Source organism: Balaenoptera musculus, chromosome 4 (genome assembly GCF_009873245.2).
Source record: "Balaenoptera musculus isolate JJ_BM4_2016_0621 chromosome 4, mBalMus1.pri.v3, whole genome shotgun sequence".
NCBI lineage: Eukaryota > Metazoa > Chordata > Mammalia > Artiodactyla > Balaenopteridae > Balaenoptera > Balaenoptera musculus.
The window spans coordinates 56,993,486-57,011,495 of record NC_045788.1 but is presented as its reverse complement, the minus strand read 5'-3'; the positions used below and the strand labels follow the sequence as shown (position 1 = coordinate 57,011,495).

Below are 18,010 nucleotides of genomic sequence, written 5' to 3'. Positions count from 1 at the left end.
CAGGGCTTGGTGGGAACTGAGTTGAAGTCCCCAGAAATTAGTCAAGTTAAATGAGTCTTGATGTATTTGACTCAGTGTCCTGGTCCAAAATAGAAGAGGACCCCCTACCTGTTTTATATAGACTACTGCCTTTGATTTCATAGGCCATTATTTCTGCATTTTTAACCCCAAGTACCAGCTGTGTAATATAAGCGATATGAATCATATATGACCTTTTTCCCTTTTGATTTTCATCTTTTCTTACTTTTCTCATTGGAACAATCTATAAATGAAGCCTAAGTTACCTTCTCAGTATGTCAGGAAATCCTAAAGGTGATAAAATAGAAAATGTTGGCACTAGAAACAGTTGTGCTAGTTGGTTTCCATGATCCTTTAGCAGGTTTCTTCATTGTTCTTTGGTATCAGAGAACTTGACAGTGCCACCTGCCAGCGATGCAGTTTCCCTTGATGGGTGAGTGAAGTGTGGAGCTGACTCTCCTTATCACGTTTGTCCTCTGGCTTTGGCGTCAGGGCCAACCAGAAGAAGTTGCATTGGCATGAGCAGGGCTGTCCTTGTGGTTGGCCTGTTGGGGAAATGCTGTCAGACCTGATGATGAATAGGCCTACAGTACAGTGAGGTCACTTACTGCATAGAGAACCCCTAAACACAGCCGCCTCACCAGAAACAAAAGGCAGCACCATCCTGCAGCAAAGAGGCCATTTACCAAAGGATTGCCAAGTCAGACAACTGTAGCTGTAATCTGTAGCTTTCCGTACCTAACATGCTGAAGTTTGGAGGGAACATTGGAGAAATTAGTAGTTACCTTTTACGTAACATTTTAGTAGAAACTTGAAGCATTTCAATTAAGAAAATGCAGAGTGTGTGTATAGGCACATGCTCCCTCACACACACAAATGTGTATTTGGAAGAGCTCCTATCTGGGTCCACATCCCATTTCCTCTAGGCCTTTACTAGCTCAGGCGCTGTCATTTTCCTTACTTTTCTATCTGCAGCTTTGGCTTCTGTACTAGCTTCTTCATTTTAGCATATAGATATGCCCAAGTGGCTCCCATCTCTAAGAAAAGAATCCTTTCTTAGTCCTGCATCCTTCTGTAGCTATGGCCTAGTTTCTCTCCTTTAAAGTTAGTTTCTTAAAAGAATATTCCACGGTCCTTCACCCCTCTGCAGTCTGGCTTCCCTCTTCCTCCTGGATACTGTTCTAAGGTCACTAATGAATTCCCCTTTGCCAAAACCAGCAGGCACCTTTCAGGCCTCGTGGGAGTCTTCCCCGGATTATGTGACCTCTCCTCTGCCTCTGATGCCGTTGACCCTCTTTGTCCTTGAAATTCTCTCCTTCCTTGGCTTCCTGGATGCTGGCTCTTCCGCTTTTTCTCCTATCAAACTGCTTCTTCCCAGCTTTCTTCCCGCGGCCGTTCCTTTAATAGTGTTGTTTTGCCAGTGTCCAGTCTTTTCTGTTGCGCTAATGTGTACTATCTCGGGCTCTTCCTCATTTTCATGTCTTCACCTGTAGGCACACAGCTCTCCTCCCTGGACTCACAGATGACTCCACTTGGACATTCCACACCTCTGCCCCGACAGCTGAGCTACCCTTTCTTCCCAAAGGTGACTCCTCTTCATTATTCCCTGTGTTAGTAGATGGAACTTTCATTTACCTACTGGCCCAGCTGGAAAACCATGAGCAGTGCCAGGCTCCTTCCCGGCCTCCGTTTCCTGTTAGTCTTCATGACCTGTGGATTGTTGGAGATATCTGTCTGTGGTAGGCCATTTCTCTCCAACCCCAGGGCAACCATTTAAATTCTGTTCAGGCCCCCATCATTTCTCACCTAGTTTATCTCCAGAATTATCCATCTCTTCAGTCTCTTCCCCCTTCTGCTGTCAATGATCTTTTAAAGGCACAAATCTAATGCTGTCCCTTCTCTTGCTTGAGGCACTCATCTCTTTGCGGGTAGGCTCTTCTCTAGGCGTCTAAGCCCTCGCATGTCTGGCTACACCCTAACTTTCTGAGCTCACGCCCTGCAGTCCCCCCAACCCCCAGCATGGACACATATACACATATATACGCATACAGAGCCTGTTCCCTGAAAGAATTATGTTCGTCCTGGCCTCTCTGCTCTTACCCATGCTTCACCCTCTACCTGTAATATCCATTCTTCCACTCCTTCAGATGGATTCTGACCTGTCGGTTCTCTGAGGCCTTTCTTGAACAGGTGTCCTACAGGCTCCCCTCAGCCCTGCACTCCACGCTAGAGCTGGAGCTGTCTGTTTACTTGTCTGTTTATCTCACTTGTCTGTATGTATTGGAAAAAGAACTGTGTCTTCTCCAAATTTTCTGTCACATACATACCAGCATCCGCTCATTGCAATGAAAATGTGTGCTGATTTTAGGTTCTGATTTTAGGTTCTTAGCCGTAGTGACCAGTCACAGAGGTCGTAAGACTGGACTTCATTTGCATTAAATTCCTGGGCCATATGGTGATCACAAGTTGTGTTTTCTGACCAAAAATTGCAAATAATCATTCATCCTTTATTGAATACATTAATAGTAAAATTATAAAATTAGTGCTGCCATGGCTCTCAAGGGGGTGCCAAACCTTGCCTCCCAGACGTGAGCGGCTCCCCTAGCAGTGCCTGAAGTGGCTGCAGGTTCATCTCTGGTCCCCTGCAGCGCCCTATCCTCTCCTAGTCAGATCTGCCGGAGGCAGCTTAATGCTACCCAAGCACACCGCGGCCTCCGGGTTCTCCACAATCCCTTCCACAACTGACCCCTGGGAGGCCCTGCTTGTTCCATCCATTTCCTAAAGAGCTCCTGTCACACAGGCCAGGTACAAAGCCAGCTCCTTGTACACCAAAGCCACAGTGGGGGAAGCTCTGGGCATCACCCAGATGGGATGTTGCCTGTGCTTTTCGGGGCTTGGCTTTTATGTCATTATTTGCCCTGCACTTCCCCTGTGGACATCAGCCTAAAGAAGATATTCAGAGAAAGGCAAACACTGTATGATATCACTTACATGTGGAATCTAAAAAAATACAACAAACTAGTGAGTATAACAAAAAAGAAGCAGACTCACAGATACAGAGAACAAACTAGTAGTTACCAGCGGTGGAGGGCGGACACAATATAGGGTGGGCATAGGAGGTATAAGCTAGTAAGTGTAAGATAGGCTACAAGGATGTGTTGTACAACACGGGGAATATAACCAGTATTTTGTAATTGTAAATGGACTGAAACCGTTAAAAAAAAATTTTGTAATTTAAAAAAGAAAATTAAAGAAAAGATATTCCGAGAATGTCTTGCCAATTCAGTCTGCCTTGACGGCGCCAGCAATGAAAAAGAGGAACAAACTGACGGGGTTATCTGGCCCCGCCTTTGAAATCCTTTCCTCCTCTAAGCAGAAGAGCAAGTCCCTACCTCTAAATAACTGCAACAGATCTTTTCCTTCTTTTATTTACATTAAAAAGCATCCCTGTAAGAGGCACATTTTAATGCTGCTCAGTCTTCCCTCTCAGGAAATTTATTCTCATATTTGACTTCAATGCTTTCTTGATATAATTTCCATCCTCAGAGAGAAGGAAAGCTGATTGGCAATATCTGTCTTAAAAGTCTGTATTTTTATGGCCACCACTAAATCTCCTGGACACAACATCTTCTCCAAACACAACAAGCTCAGTTCCTCTATCTTTTCTGCATATATTGCATTTTCCAGTTCTTTGTGTCGTTAGGCTGACCTCTTGTAAATTATAGTATTAGACACTGAAGAGTGCCAGAGAGGAGACAACAGATACGGTGCTTCTGGAGGGGCTTAGAATCGCTTCCAGAGGGGAAGAGAAAATAAATATGTGAAATATATTGACACACAGAAACACTACATACACAGCTCACTTTAGCTGTGTAAATAATGTTTAAGGAGTATTAGAGATTACTGTGTCCAGAGTTGGCCGGTTATTGTGAGAAGAGTAATGAACAGTGTTTGGAGGCAAAGGGGACCCAGCCTAGAGAGGAGAAATTGGAAATTCTCTTTGCTGCTCATCAATTGTGTTCACTGAACATACCCGTCTCCAGCCCTTAGCACAGCACCTGGCTCATTTTAGGCACGCAGTAGTGTCTGTTGACTGGATAACTAACTGACTGGCTGTAGTACTCTAGTAAGTGTATACCAGTATGATTCCATTTGTAAATTTGCAATTAATTCTTATATCCTGTACACTCTCAGTCGTGGAAGTTTTGGGATTTTAGACAAGAACTTTAAGTAGCAAACATTAACGATATGCTACCCTGCATTTGTCCCTGCTAGAGTTCATTTCAGTCACCTTCCTTCTAACTTTTTCTCCAGCTGACCTACGTGTGTATAAACCAATGGAAAAGGCAGGAGCTCATCTTGAAATGATTTTCCAGCCTGCTTGTTTAGCTCAGTCCGTCTGTTTCTCAGCCCTGCTGCCACATTGCCTTCATTTTACTTTACTTAAGGGATTTCATTATGAGGCAATTGCCTCTGAAAAAGGTTATTCCTCCCATTCAACCACACTTAAACATCCTCTGTCCCCATAGTAGATTATCATACTTTGCTACCCTAGTGACCTCCACTGAAAGACTGTGTGCTAGGTTTGCTTTTCTGCACATGATGTTTGGGTCTCAAGTCATCTTGCAAATACTGATATATATTTTAAAATCTATAAATGCAATTTTGTATTCTGGATTGGATCCTTGAACAGAAAAAGGACATTAGTGAAACAACTGGTGAAATCTGAATAAGGTCTCATTTACATAATAGTTCATTTCTTAGTTTTGATCAATGCACCATGGTTGTGTAAGGTGTTACCATTAGGGGAAGCCAGGTGAAGGGTATAAGGGCACAAACATTTCACAAAAAGAGGAAATGTTAGGAACTCACGTAGATGTGAACATCCTGGTTATTTTCAAAACAATTTTTCAAGCATGAGAAAAATTGCAGACTACCAAAATGTACTTCAGATAATTCTAGGCTTTGTAAGGTTAAAAAAAAGTAAAAACAACCCCTGTTCACACTCAGCCCCGCTTCTGTTCATTTTCCTCCAAGGTCCGCTCCCTCCGTTCCCACTGCTTCAGCTGTCCCCTCTGTGCTGCTGTCAGAAGTGCCCCTGGCTCTTCCACATCTCTCAGCCCCACATCCGCAAGGGCCACGCCTGTCCTCCACACAAGCACTTGATATTCAGCGCAATTAAATCTCAATGCTTTTTCCCCTCCCCCAGCAGCCTGCCCTGTGTTGGCCAATGACATCACCATCCTGTCACCCAAGCTAGGACTTCAGAGTCGCCTTCAATTCCAAATGTTGTCAACTCTTCCAGAAGTTCTCCTGTGTCTACACACTCACCCCTTTCGCTTTCACCTTGTGGTTACCCTGGAAGAGCCCCTGGGGTACGTGGTCAGGACTGTCCCTGCCTGCAGTCTCTCCACCCTCCCAGCTGCCTTCCGGAAGTGGGCATGACCAAACGCGTCAGTGTTACTTTCCTTCTTTTAAAAAGCACCAATGGCTCTATATTGCTGCTGGCCTGAACAGCAATAAACACCTACCTGGAAGAGAGATGTATTATGTAGCTATATTAGATGGTCAGCTCAAACCCACCTCCCTCCTTCCTCCACCTTCATCTCCTGGAAAGTAGAAGAAGCACAGGCCTTTGGAGTCAGAAAGTCCTGGCCTTGCATCCCAGCTTGTGACCCTGGGCAAATTAGTTTTTGCCTCTGAGCCTCAGTTCCCTCTCACATAAAATGGAGGTTGTACTTACCACGCAGGGTTGTTGTGAGAATTAAATGATGTACGTTGAGGGCCACACCTGAAGCAGACTTCTCTTGTTGTTAATCCTGTAGGGGGCCATGAGGAATAGGCCTCTTGATCATCTCTGTCATACGTGTATGTTATTGAAAATGGAAGTTGGTTATGTCTCATGGTCCCTCCTGGGACCGCAGTCTACCTTCTACAATAGGGGGCCTCTTTGTAGGGAAGCTTCATCCCACATGGAGGGATTGAGCACTTTCCCAACACCCTCCCCAGCTGGGCTGGGACTGTGTGCTGCTACCTGCCACAGGTGCGGCCCCAAACCATTAGAGTTGAAGGGAGCCTAGCCTTAGGAACTGAATTTTATTCCCCAGAGTATAAGGGCCGTGTCACTCACTTGGTCTGTTCTCACTCTTGTGGATGAAACAGGAATTTTCAGCAGAAATCTTCAGAGCCTATCATATATTTATCAGGAGTGTTCCAAACTAGAATATGCCTGTCCCAGACCTCCATGGGGGATGAACTTCACCTAATTGGTTCAGTGCCCTTTTTTCAGTGGCCTAGTACAGTAGCTGGCACACAGTTGTGCTTAATCAGAATTGGATGGCTAGATAGATGAATGGAAGGATAAAGGACTTAATCTCTAGGATTTGTCCAGTAATGCATACTTAATTGAAAGACTGAATAATGAATTCCCCAACAAGCTACAAGTTAGGCCAGTGGTTCTAAACCTTGGCTGCACTAATCACCACGAGAGTTTTTGTTTTAAGACTGATTTCTGGGTTCTACCCATACTTATGCCCTATGATTTTCAACAGCTTCCCAAGTGATTCTAATAGACGGCCAAGGTTGGGACCTACCATGCTAGACCAATCTAAAAATATGTACCCTGTGCATATAACTCCTATTTTCATGTTACCATGGTGTGTTGTAATTATCAGTTTATGTATCTTTCCCTAGCTTGACTTTATGCTCCTTGATATGCTCTGATATGCTCAGATACTGGGACTGTCTCATTCATAATTGTCTTCCTAGTGCCTGGCACAGTGCTTGGCATGTAGCAGATAGTCAAAAATGTTCATTGAGTTGGTGGCTTCTTTCATTTAGGTGGTATTATGCAATTTCCTTGTATCCTAAGACAAAGAGAAAATGCTAGCACCATGCGTTTTGTTTTGTGTATGCGTGTGTGTGTGTGTGTGTGTGTGTGTGTGTGTGTGTGGTGTTTTCTAACCATCTATGCTTCGGTACCTGTTTGCTTGTCCCTAATAGATTTGTTTTTCCTGTTCACTCACTGTCATTTATCCAGATGCTATGAATTGACAGCAACCAAAGATATTAGACTTTGTCAGGGAGTCTCAATTTGAAATATTTTGTCCCATTATTCCCATCTGTACCTAGGTTCCAAAACTCATCACTGTGTACATAAGAGGATAGCTCACTAAGTGGTGTTTGGCACTGCCATCTCCATTAATGAAAGCCATAGGAGCCTCTAGGCAAAGACACTCAGGTTGCCCTTCCAACTGATTTTCTCAACTCTAAAATCTATTCATCTAGACATAGACTAATAGAGCTGGGAAGAGATTTAAGACAACAAGTTCAGTCACCTTCATTAACCAATGAAGGGTCTGAAGCTAGATGGGTTTTAGGACTTGCCTGATATGACACAGCTTGTTAGGGACGCAGCTGGTACAAGAAACCTGGCACTCTGGTCCTCAGGCCCGGACCATTGCACTGTGCTTCTAGCACCTTGGACTACATCAGAAATCAAAGATCACACCCTTACTCCCTTTTTGGTATTTGTGTTAGAAAGAAAAGTATCTGGAAAAAGGTATTATTACAGGTTTCTCAGAGGATGTGGGGAGGAAGAGTATTAGGTGGAAAGGGATTCTTGAATGAGACTTGGAAACTTCTCAGAAAAAGTGTGTTTTGTGGCAGCACCACAATTTATCTGTGTTTCTGTCCGTTTTCAGAATTTTCCCCAGAGAATACCTCCTTCAACAGATCCACCTGTATTCCCTCGCTGATCTGCAGCAGGTAAGCACTTAGAGGGGCCATTTCATTTCTGTTTTCTCCCTGGGAAAATGTTTTTGTTGATTATGACTTTGGCACTGAATTCTGCCATCACTGGAGTAGTTTTATTCACAAGCCCTAATCATCAATTATTTTCTGTTCAGAATGAGAAAAGAAAACTTAGTATAAAAAGATATTCTAGGACAATAAGAAATGCTGGCAAGGATATAGAGAAACTGGAGCTCTCATACACTGCTGGGAATGGAAAGTGGTGCGGCCACTTAGGGAAATAGTTTGGCAGTCCCTCAAAAAGTTAAACGTAGAGTTACCCTGTGACCCAGCAATTCCACTGCTAGGCATATACCCTAGAGGGCTGAAAACATATGTCCACATAAAAACTTGTACAGGAATGTTCAAAGCAGCATTATTCATAATAGCTGAAGAGTGGCAACAACCCAGATGTTCATCAGCTAATGAATGGATAAACAAAATGTTGTATATCCACGCAATGGAATAGTATTCGGCCATAAAAAGGCGTGAAGTACTGATACATGCTACAGCACGGATGAACCTTAAGAACATCATGTTGAAAGAAGCCAGACCGAAACGAATACATATTTTATGATTCTTATTTTATGTGGACTTTTCTTAGGATGTCCAAAATAGGCCAATCTATAGAGACAAAGTAGGTGAGTGGTTGCCAGGGCCTGGGGAGAGCCGGGGGGTGAGGAGAGGCTGCTGACGGGGTGCGGTTTCCTTCGGGGCTGATGAAGATGTTCTGGAATTAGTGGTGATGGTTGCACAACTTTGAAACTATACTAAAAGCAGCCAGTGAATTGTATACTTTAAAAGAGTGAACTTTATGGTATGTGAATTATATCAATAAAAAAAGTTGTACAAGGGAAAAAAAGACATAAAAGGCAATGAATATATTAAACTCTTTGACTTGTGCTCACGTCAAACAGTTGGATGACATTAAATTTTAGTAAAACACAACAGAGCATGTAAGAGTCAAAATCATCTTTTTATACTTTCATTTGTGTACGTATATCCTTTTAATGACTGACCAGGTTAACACCCGGGAAGAAAGCCAACATTTTGTCTGTTCAACCCAAAATTCTGAATATGTTAAGCTTTGGTTAACCATTTAAATCAACAGCTCACTCCCTAAGAAGCTTTCAGACACTGCATGAAAGCATTGCTTTCTTTTCCGTATATTGTGGATTCTTTCAAGTGTCAATTACAAAAAAAAAAAAAAAAAATTGTGACCACTTTCAGAACGTCTCAAACTGCTGTGATTCGGTTCTTTTGTTTCTTGCTGTTTTGCCCAGAAGAAATGAGGTCAACTTAATCTGTGTTCAGATCCTTCACTCATTTTTCAAGACTTAAAAAATAAATAAAACCTTGAAAAGTAATTTAAACTTAAGAGTTTTGTGTTCTCTTTATCCCGCCAGAAGTAGATGATAGGTTATTTTAAAAGGTAGAAATAGTTCTAGAGCATTTAGTTGGACAGGGTGAGAGAATACTAGGGTTTTAATTTCCACTTGTGCACCCAGTTTAAACCTATTTGCACATATCAGCTCCTTCCCCTCCTTCAGTCCTGCTGTCCTATACTACGTAATCAAGCACCAGTGATCTGCTGGCTGGAGTGGAAAGAGATACAGTTTTAATTATGATTGCCCAGTGGTGTTCAAGGGGAAGAATTGGATACAAGACCCAGTATACATTTATATATTTTCTAGGACTCTACCTGATCTTAGTATCTGAGGACCGAGACTCTTATCACTGGAGAAGTATGTTTAAAGGCACCAGTGGCATCTTCTTGTAAAGGTGGTTTAAAATAGAATGGGTGGACCCCAGAGTGAGTGCTTTTTGAGGAAGCCTTTCAAAAATGAGTTTTGATACCAGATGAAGAGAAAGAATCAGTAATTCTATATTCATTTTAGGGTGTCAAAGTAGTGTAGCTATTTGGCATAATAAAGCCTTCTTTTTTAAAGCTTTCCTATACCCTGCTGTCTTTTTTTCTTTCCCATTGTAATAATCAAACCATACATGCCAAGCAGCTTACCTAAATCAGTGGCAGCAGTATTCTTGGTGGGCCAGACCATTAGCGTCGGGAGCCCCATAAGCAGCTTAATCAGTTTTCAGCCTCCTAGTAAAGCGATAGAGGCAATCAACAGCTTATCAAACTCCCTGTGGGCGGGGGTGGCTAGAGCTCCCTACATCCATTTACTCCACAGTTCACTCTAACCTGGTTCTTTGTGCCTGGATTTAAGATCCCCAAACCTATCATATTTAGAGGAAGTTTAATTCAATTATCTTTTTCTGCCTGAGGTGGGTTAAATTGGATTTAGCTTTTGATCTCTCTACATCTAGGCTATCAGTACTGAAGGGCACCTCCGCCCCATCTTCCCTTGGTTTCAGAGTAAATTTCTGGCGTGTTTTCTGGATCTGAACTGTTCTTGCAAATAGGTAAGAGAAGAGAACACAAGAAGGGGGAAAACATACTATTGCTTTGTGACAGAGCGTGTCAGGGGTAGCAGGAAACCCAGCCTGACTGACCCAGCTCCCAGCCCCAGCTCGGCCTGTACCATTTCAGCCCCTGTCTGGGTTCTACGTCACCCTGTTTCAAGTCAGCTTCAGGAGTTTTAGAGCAAGTTATCTCTCCCATTTGATTCCCGTCCTCACTCCTAAAACAAAGGTCTCTATAAAAACATCTCTTCTATTATATGAAATAACTATAGAAGAATGAATTTCAGTTTATAACTTTTGCAGGGGAGAGGAAGAAATTCAACCAAGTAACTGAAGAATTAATCTCAAATAATGGCAATATAAATATCCTTCCTAAAGGCCTAGATTCCTTTCTACAAGTTTCTCTCAAGTGAATTTGAGTTTCCCCATTAGCTTTTATTTAAAAAACAAAATGTAGATATCTTCCTCTCCAGAAAGAAAAAAAAGGTAAAATTTTAATAAACATGGTAAAAGGGGATTTATAATTTAAGTAAATATACACTAATCTTAAAATAATGTAGTACACAAAACACTAATACCACCCAAATAAAGATGCTGAAAGAATTCTGGTAGCAACAAATGTGCAAACTTTTTCTGTCTCTCTGTTTTCATTTTTATAAGTAACAATCCCGGGGCTTCCCTGGTGGCGCAGTGGTTAAGAGTCTGCCTGCCAATGCAGGGGACGCGGGTTCGAGCCCTGATCTGGGAAGATCCCACATGCTGCGGAGCAACTAAGCCCGTGAGCCACAACTACTGAGCCTGCGCGTCTGGAGCCTGTGCTCCGCAACGGGAGAGGCCACGATAGTGAGAGGCCCGCGCACTGCGATGAAGAGTGGCCCCCGCTCGCTGCAACTGGAGAAAGCCCTCGCACAGAAACGAAGACCCAACACAGCCAAAAATAAATAAATAAATAAATTTATTTTTAAAAAAAAAAGTAACAATCCCAAAACTTTTAGCAGGTAGACTCAATTCAACAAATTGGCAGAAGATTTCAGACTCCCTTAATGCCTCTGAACTGACATTCAAGACAGCTTTTTCTCCTCTTCTTAGTATTTGAATTCACTGGCCTCTTTGCATGCACTCTCTCTACTTTTGTACACTTGGACCTGGGAAATAAATAGCACTCACTGACACTGCTTAGCAAAGGGGACTCCCTCTAGTTGTTCTGGGAGCTGGAGTCACCTGCCCACTGGCCAGTGAGTGCTCAGCGTTGCCAATTATTGGCAACATTTGTAGCTTATGCCAGTGCGGAGTCCCTAATTGTCTTTTTTTTTTTTTTTTTTTGCGTTGGGTCTTCGTTGCTGCACGCGGTCTTTCTCTAGTTGCAGCAAGCAGGGGCTACTCTTCATTGCGCTGCATGGGCTTCTCATTGCGGTGGCTTCTCTTGTTGCATAGCACGGGCTCTAGGCACACGGGCTTCCGTAGTTGTGGCTCGTGGGCTCAGTAGTTGTGGCTCGCGGGCCCTAGAGCGCAGGCTCAGTAGTTGTGGTGCACGGGCTTAGTTGCTCCGCGGCATGTGGGATCTTCCCGGACCAGGGCTCAAACCCGTGTCCCCTGCATTGGCAGGTGGATTCTTAACCACTGCGCCTCCAGGGAAGCCCCCTGTCTTTTTATTTCACCAGTAAATAAGTTGCTCACTGGGTTTTCCTGGCACAGGCAAAGGTAGTAGTTGACCCCCACATAGTCACTACCTAATCAGCGGCGGCATTTTAACACGTAAGATAGAGCAAGTATCAATACTTCTCCTGTCCTAGTAGCAGGACCACGGAAGGGCAAAGAAGGTGGGGGCAGAGACTCTCCAAATCCCAGGAGCGGGGTGGGGGGTTGAGGAGGGCACACCCGTTTGAGTTATTCATTTAAGTTTGGAATTTCAAATGAATTTCTGTTCAGCAAAGTAGATATTGTTAGAAAAACATTCAACCTATGCTCTTTGAATGTAAATCTGACAGAATATACTATTTTTTTAAAAGTAAAATCTTATAAGCAAACTTTCAGGAGGTTTGAATGCATGGTGGTGTTTTGAAATGTTAGAGCAATTCCTCAGAAAGGATTTGGCAGGCAATGGCTAAGCATATGTGAATGAATGGACCAGTGTTGGTGCGTGTTTTTAATGGGGAAATGAGGCTGCTTTTTAAGAGCTTTTTTCCCACTTGGATACTTTGAGAAGGGAAAGTAGAATAGAATTTATGTTTCGTTATTTTCAGTCTACCCAGCATTATCAGAAATTCAAGGGAAGACTTTACAACAGGAATACAATAAAAAGATATGCTCCAGTGGGACAGCAGAAACAATACTATAACCCTCAGTGCGTTAGCTTTTTGTATTAGTTCTCCCCTTTCCCTGTTGAGTGTGTGACAAACCTTCTCCTTACTCAGATCCCTCTGGCTCTTTTAACACTGACAAGAAAGTCCCACGTTTTATCAGCAGAATACATTAGTGTATGTGAGTTAGCGTTCAAGAGATCCTGGTTGCTATTAAGGAGCAAATCAGAGCCATGGTTTACTATGTCATTCCTCGGACCGTGTAAGTGATAGGAGGCTTCTTCTGAAGTTCCTTCTACTTGCTGAAAGGAACGGTCAGACTTGACTTCTAAATTGTGGCTACCTGTGCTCTTGTGACAAAAACCTAAAATGTCTATAAATGACTAACTCTTCTGGTGTTACTCACCTTTGGGACGTATGTAAGTTAAGCAGTGAATGATTCTATTTGTACCCAATTCGTGAGAAAGGATACTGGATGATCCCAGGGGTGAGGCGGTGGGTTAGAGTGGCCCCTCCTCACCTGCTCCCTCCACCGCTCACCACCTCACCTGCCAACACACACACCTCTTGTGGGACCATCTCAGGAGCTGACTTCCCCATTGTTCACCTTCCCTAGGCCCTAACTTTTCAAACTAGCCCCTACCTCCAGGTTAAGGCAATTCGATTCTAGTTAATATGAAACCCAGGCATACCTCATTTTATTGCACTTTATTGCACTTTGCAGATATTGTGTTTTTCACCTATTGAAGGTTCGTGGCAACCCTGCATTGTCAGATAATGGTCAGCAGTTTTTAGAAATAAAGTATTTTTTAATTAAGGCATGTACTTTTTTTTAGACATAATGCTTGTACACTTAATAGACTGCAGTATAAACAATTTTCATATGTACTGGGAAACCAAAAATTCATATGACTCGCTTTATGGTGATATTTGCTTTATCTCAGTGCTCTGGAGCTGAACCCACAGTATGTCTGAGGTATGCCTGTATATTACCTGAGAAGAGTAAATTATTATTTTGGCACAAATTCTTTTGTCTTATTAATAAGTTGAAAGCACAGGATAATCAACTGAGGGGAGATAGATTTCAATAGGTAAGTTTTAATTATGAAAAAAAGATGGAAGAGTCTGAAATTTGGAGTACTTACTAAGAGATGTGAAGTGGGAAGGGTGCCAGAGGAGAGGACCCATAGCCCTCAAGAGCCTTGAAAAGAGAGGAGTAAATCAGATGCATACTGCCTTTCTAGAGGCGCCTAGAACAGTCTGAATTGTTTGTTTTATGCTAAAGCAATGAACATTTATACTAAGCAACTGGGCATGTAAATGGTCAATGAATCAATGGATGGATGGATAAATACACACACATACATACACTATCCTGAACTCATTCGCACTCTCTTCCTTTAAAAGAAAAGCAAACGAATTAATTTAACATAAGCCCCTAAATAAAATGACATTAGAAATGCTGGAATTGGGCTTCCCTGGTGGCGCAGTGGTTAAGAATCTGCCTGTCAATGCAGGGGACACGGGTTCGAGCCCTGGTCTGGGAAGATCCCACATGCCGCGGAGCAACTAAGCCCGTGAGCCACAACTACTGAGCCTGCGCGTCTGGAGCCTGTGCCCCGCAACAAGAGAGGCCACGATAGTGAGAGGCCTGCGCACCGCGATGAAGAGTGGCCCCCGCTCGCCGCAACTAGAGAAAGCCCTCGCACAGAAACGAAGACCCAACATGCCAAAAAAATAAATAAATTAATTTTAAAAAAAAAATGCTGGAATTGACATATATATGCTAATATGTATAAAACAGATAACTAATGAGAACCTGCTGTGTAGCACAGGGAACTCCACTTCGCCGTACAGTAGAAACTAACACAACATTGTAAAACAACTATACCCCAATGAAAAAAAAAATTTTTTAATTCAAAAAAGAGGGAGATGAAAAAACAACCAAAAAAAAGAAATGCTACTTTGTAAAATAATGCACAGTATTCTAAAACCAAATAAAATCTCCACTTTTTACATATTGGAGCAACAGTGGGTTGTTCAATGTTGCAAACTTTCTGAACATTAAACCTTCTTGAACTGCTAGCTGGCTTTTCAGTTAGCTTTTTCTCTAGTCCCCCACACCCATGGAGTTCAGGAATTGTCATCCTTGTGACCTAAACATTTGTCAGAATTGGCTCCTGAAGAAATAATGCAAATTGGTGGCCCTACCATGAAGATTTTCTAGTGTGTTCTAGCTAGTGAGTACGATCACCAAAAGGTGACGTTTAAGGCATTTCGAGGCCACTTTTTAAAAACATACTTGGCTGAATACTTCTTCGAGGAAGTTTGCGAGTTATTTTGCATGGCTCTGCCCCACCAAGCAAACACAGAATCAGAGAATGTTATTATCTGTGGGTGCTATTCACAGAGTCAGCAGACAAAGGCTGAGCCTAAGTGGGCACCCAGCACAGCTGCCCTTTCACCGAAGAAGTAACAGGTGATGACCTTTATTCACACGAGGGCTGATGTCTTTGAATCTGCAGCCCCCAGGGACACAGTGCCTCAGTGCCCACAACCAAGTCACTGGTCCCCAGGCCTCAGGAGCCCGAGGAACTTGTATTCATAGCCTCTCAGCACCCCTGATCCCCACGCCATTGTCTGCCCTGGCCTTAGCGGTCAGGATAACTAATTAGGAGCATTTGGATTTAACCAGCAGAAAAACAAAGCGTGACAGCTCGCCTGTGTTGCTCCATGGCTAGAGCCTGTGTCCCCTGCAGCCGTCACAGCCTGCAGAAACCCCTGAGCATAATCTGGGATGAGACAGGAATGAGGCCTCCATTAAAACATCACTAAATCTCCGTTAGCAACTTTCATCAGGGTCGGTGCAACCAGTGAATGAGTTAGGAAAGAGGACCATAAGTCATTTGGGGAACAAATCATTCCTTTTGAATAAGGGGGGTTTTAAACAGTGAATGTGGGTGTTTCAGGGTGAAGTGAAGGGACCGAAAGTTGCTCTTTGAAGGATTGGCAGGTTGGCAGCAGGGCAAGTGGAAAGTCTCCGTTGTCAGGAGAGCAGGTGGGAACAGTTCCTGCCTCACGGTGTTTCAGATCCCGGGGGGAGGGGAGAGGGAGAAGTGACAAGTACCAGGACTGGAGCCTGGGTCTTCTGACTCCTTTCCTGAGGCATTCAGTCCTCGGAGGCCTGCCGATCATGACTGCTGGCGTTTTGGTGATGGGGCCGATTAGCCGAGTGGGTTAATACAGATGATTAACAAGGTGGTAGCGCAGATTGTTCCTTGTGCCAGCTGGTTAGCCTTTGCGCAGAGAAAACTTTGCCTGCCTGCAGATCCAGGCCCCACACCCGACTACAGCCACACACTTGGCCCACAGACGCGGTGAAGGACTGGGGAAGGCGGACGGGGGCTGCGGCAGGAAACGTGGCTAGCCAAGGGCACAGTTCTTGCTCCTGTTGGGAAACCAGGTCAGAAAGATGACCTTGGGTGCTGAGTGTTGGATGGAGAGGCTTGTCGTCCAGGTGAGAACGAGCTCAGAGATAAGGATTCCAGAAGCCAACCGTGAGGCCCTCGAGTATAAACAGCCTGCTAGTAGATGAAGATGCAGCTACATCCCTGGATGGTGCTTGGTCAGCACTGAGATCACTTTCCTGGAGTCCACTTTCCTGGCCCCCACGTCTACTTTGACTTCCAACCATCTGGGTTTTGTTGTTGATTTGGAGTTTGTGTTATTGTTGTTTCCCACGTATTAAAAAGCATTGTAGGGCTTCCCTGGTGGCGCAGTGGTTGAGGGTCTGCCTGCCTATGCAGGGGACGTGGGTTCACGCCCTGGTCTGGGAAGATCCCATATGCCATGGAGCAACTGGGCCCATGAGCCACAACTACTGAGCCTGCACGTCTGGAGCCTGTGCCCCGCAACAAGAGAAGCCGCGACGGTGAAAGGCCCGCGCACCGCAATGAAGAGGGGCCCCGCCCGCTTGCCGCAACTAGAGAAAGCCCTCGCACAGAAACGAAGACCCAACACAGCCAAAAATAAATAAATAAATAAAATGCTGGCTTAACTCCTAGAGAGTTTCATTAAAAAAAAAAAAAAAAAAAAAAGCATTGTAATACTGACTAGGTGAGGGCCTGGTTGCAAAGACAGTTTACTTAAAGATAGAAAGTAAGGTTAGTGTCACTCTTACTAAAGGTGGAACTGCACTCTTCCCCCTGCCTGACCCCTCAGCCTACCACCTCACACATAAATATCTTTTGATCCAAACCCTTTCTTGCCCCCTCCCGATGACTCAAAACTAACCCATCATGTGATCAGAGAAACAAATGCCTACCATACCTTTGGTTGGTTAGTGGGGCATAGTTCTGTGTATTAGTTATCTAGTGCTGCGTAACAAATTACCCCTCAACTTAGTAACCTAAAACGAAAGTAGACATTTACTGTCTCCCGTGGTTTCTGTGGGTCAGGAATTCAGGAGCAGTTTAGTTGGGCAGTGTGGGTGCAGAATCTGTTAGGAGGCTGCAGTCCTGATGTTGGTTGGTCAGGACTGCATCATCTGAAGAAGCCTTGACTGGCTAGAGCATCTGCTTCCAAGGTGGGTTACTCCCCCAACTGGCAAGTTGGTGCTGATTGCTGGTGGGAGGCCTCTGCTCCTCCCCACATGGGCCTTTCCACGAGCTGCTTAATGAGTGTCCTCATGAGATGCTGGCTGGCTTGTGAGTGACCTGGGAGAATGAAAGCCACGTGACCTCTCCTTGGAAGTCAGCATCACTTCCACGTTCTGTTCATTTGAAATAATCACTAAGTCAGGCCCACGTTTCTGGGGCGAATTAGACTCCACCTTCTAAAAGGAGGCATGTCAAAGAATGTGTGAACATATTTTAAAACCAACATGTTTTGTAATAGCATCTTGTTTTTGTATACTATGTTACTACCTTTTTTATACCCACTTTATAGGCAAGAAAACTGAGATTTAGAAAAATTAGCCGGCATACCAAAGCTACACAGCTTCTGCTCAGTGACTGAACCAAGACTGAAGCCGAGGTTTTCTGACTCCTTATCCAGTGTTCTTTCTGCTGTACCCTGAGTGTATGTGTATAAAAAAAAGGCAGCCTCTTGGCTAATGTCATCTCGTACTTGCCATTTTTATGGCACAGAGATATAAAGGGGAAAAAAATATTTCCAAAAAGCTCAAGAAGAGAAATACATGAAGTCAGTTACAATTCTTGTAGTTATTTCCTATATACAGTGTCAGAAACATAAGGAAGCAAAAACTCCCTTATCATACATGATACAGTCACAGGGAATATCCTTGGGCCCCAGAAAGGTGTTTAGGTACTTTTCTCTCACATTTCTTTTATTGCCCTGGTCAAACTTCCCTCATGCCACCAACAGCCAGCATGAAAGGGGCCCCAGGAGTCCTTCTGATTCTTCCTTTCTATTTGGTTCAGTTCAGTAAATGCATGTTGACTGCCTTCTCTGTGCCA

General features: G+C 43.8%; 1 protein-coding gene across 5 annotated transcripts in view; it reads left to right on the top strand.

Annotated features, from left to right (window-relative positions):
• The window catches only part of PLEKHM3 (pleckstrin homology domain containing M3), a 189,802-nt gene that overhangs the window by 94,672 nt on the left and 77,120 nt on the right, over positions 1–18,010 (top strand). For 4 of the 5 annotated variants that reach the window (XM_036850935.1, XM_036850936.1, XM_036850938.1 and 1 more), the window contains one exon: positions 7,722–7,785. In XM_036850935.1, coding sequence (XP_036706830.1) covers positions 7,722–7,785 — 64 coding nt within the window. Of the gene's footprint in view, positions 1–7,721; positions 7,786–10,893; positions 10,935–18,010 lie in introns of those variants that run through there. The other variant, XM_036850941.1, reaches the window with a different exon arrangement.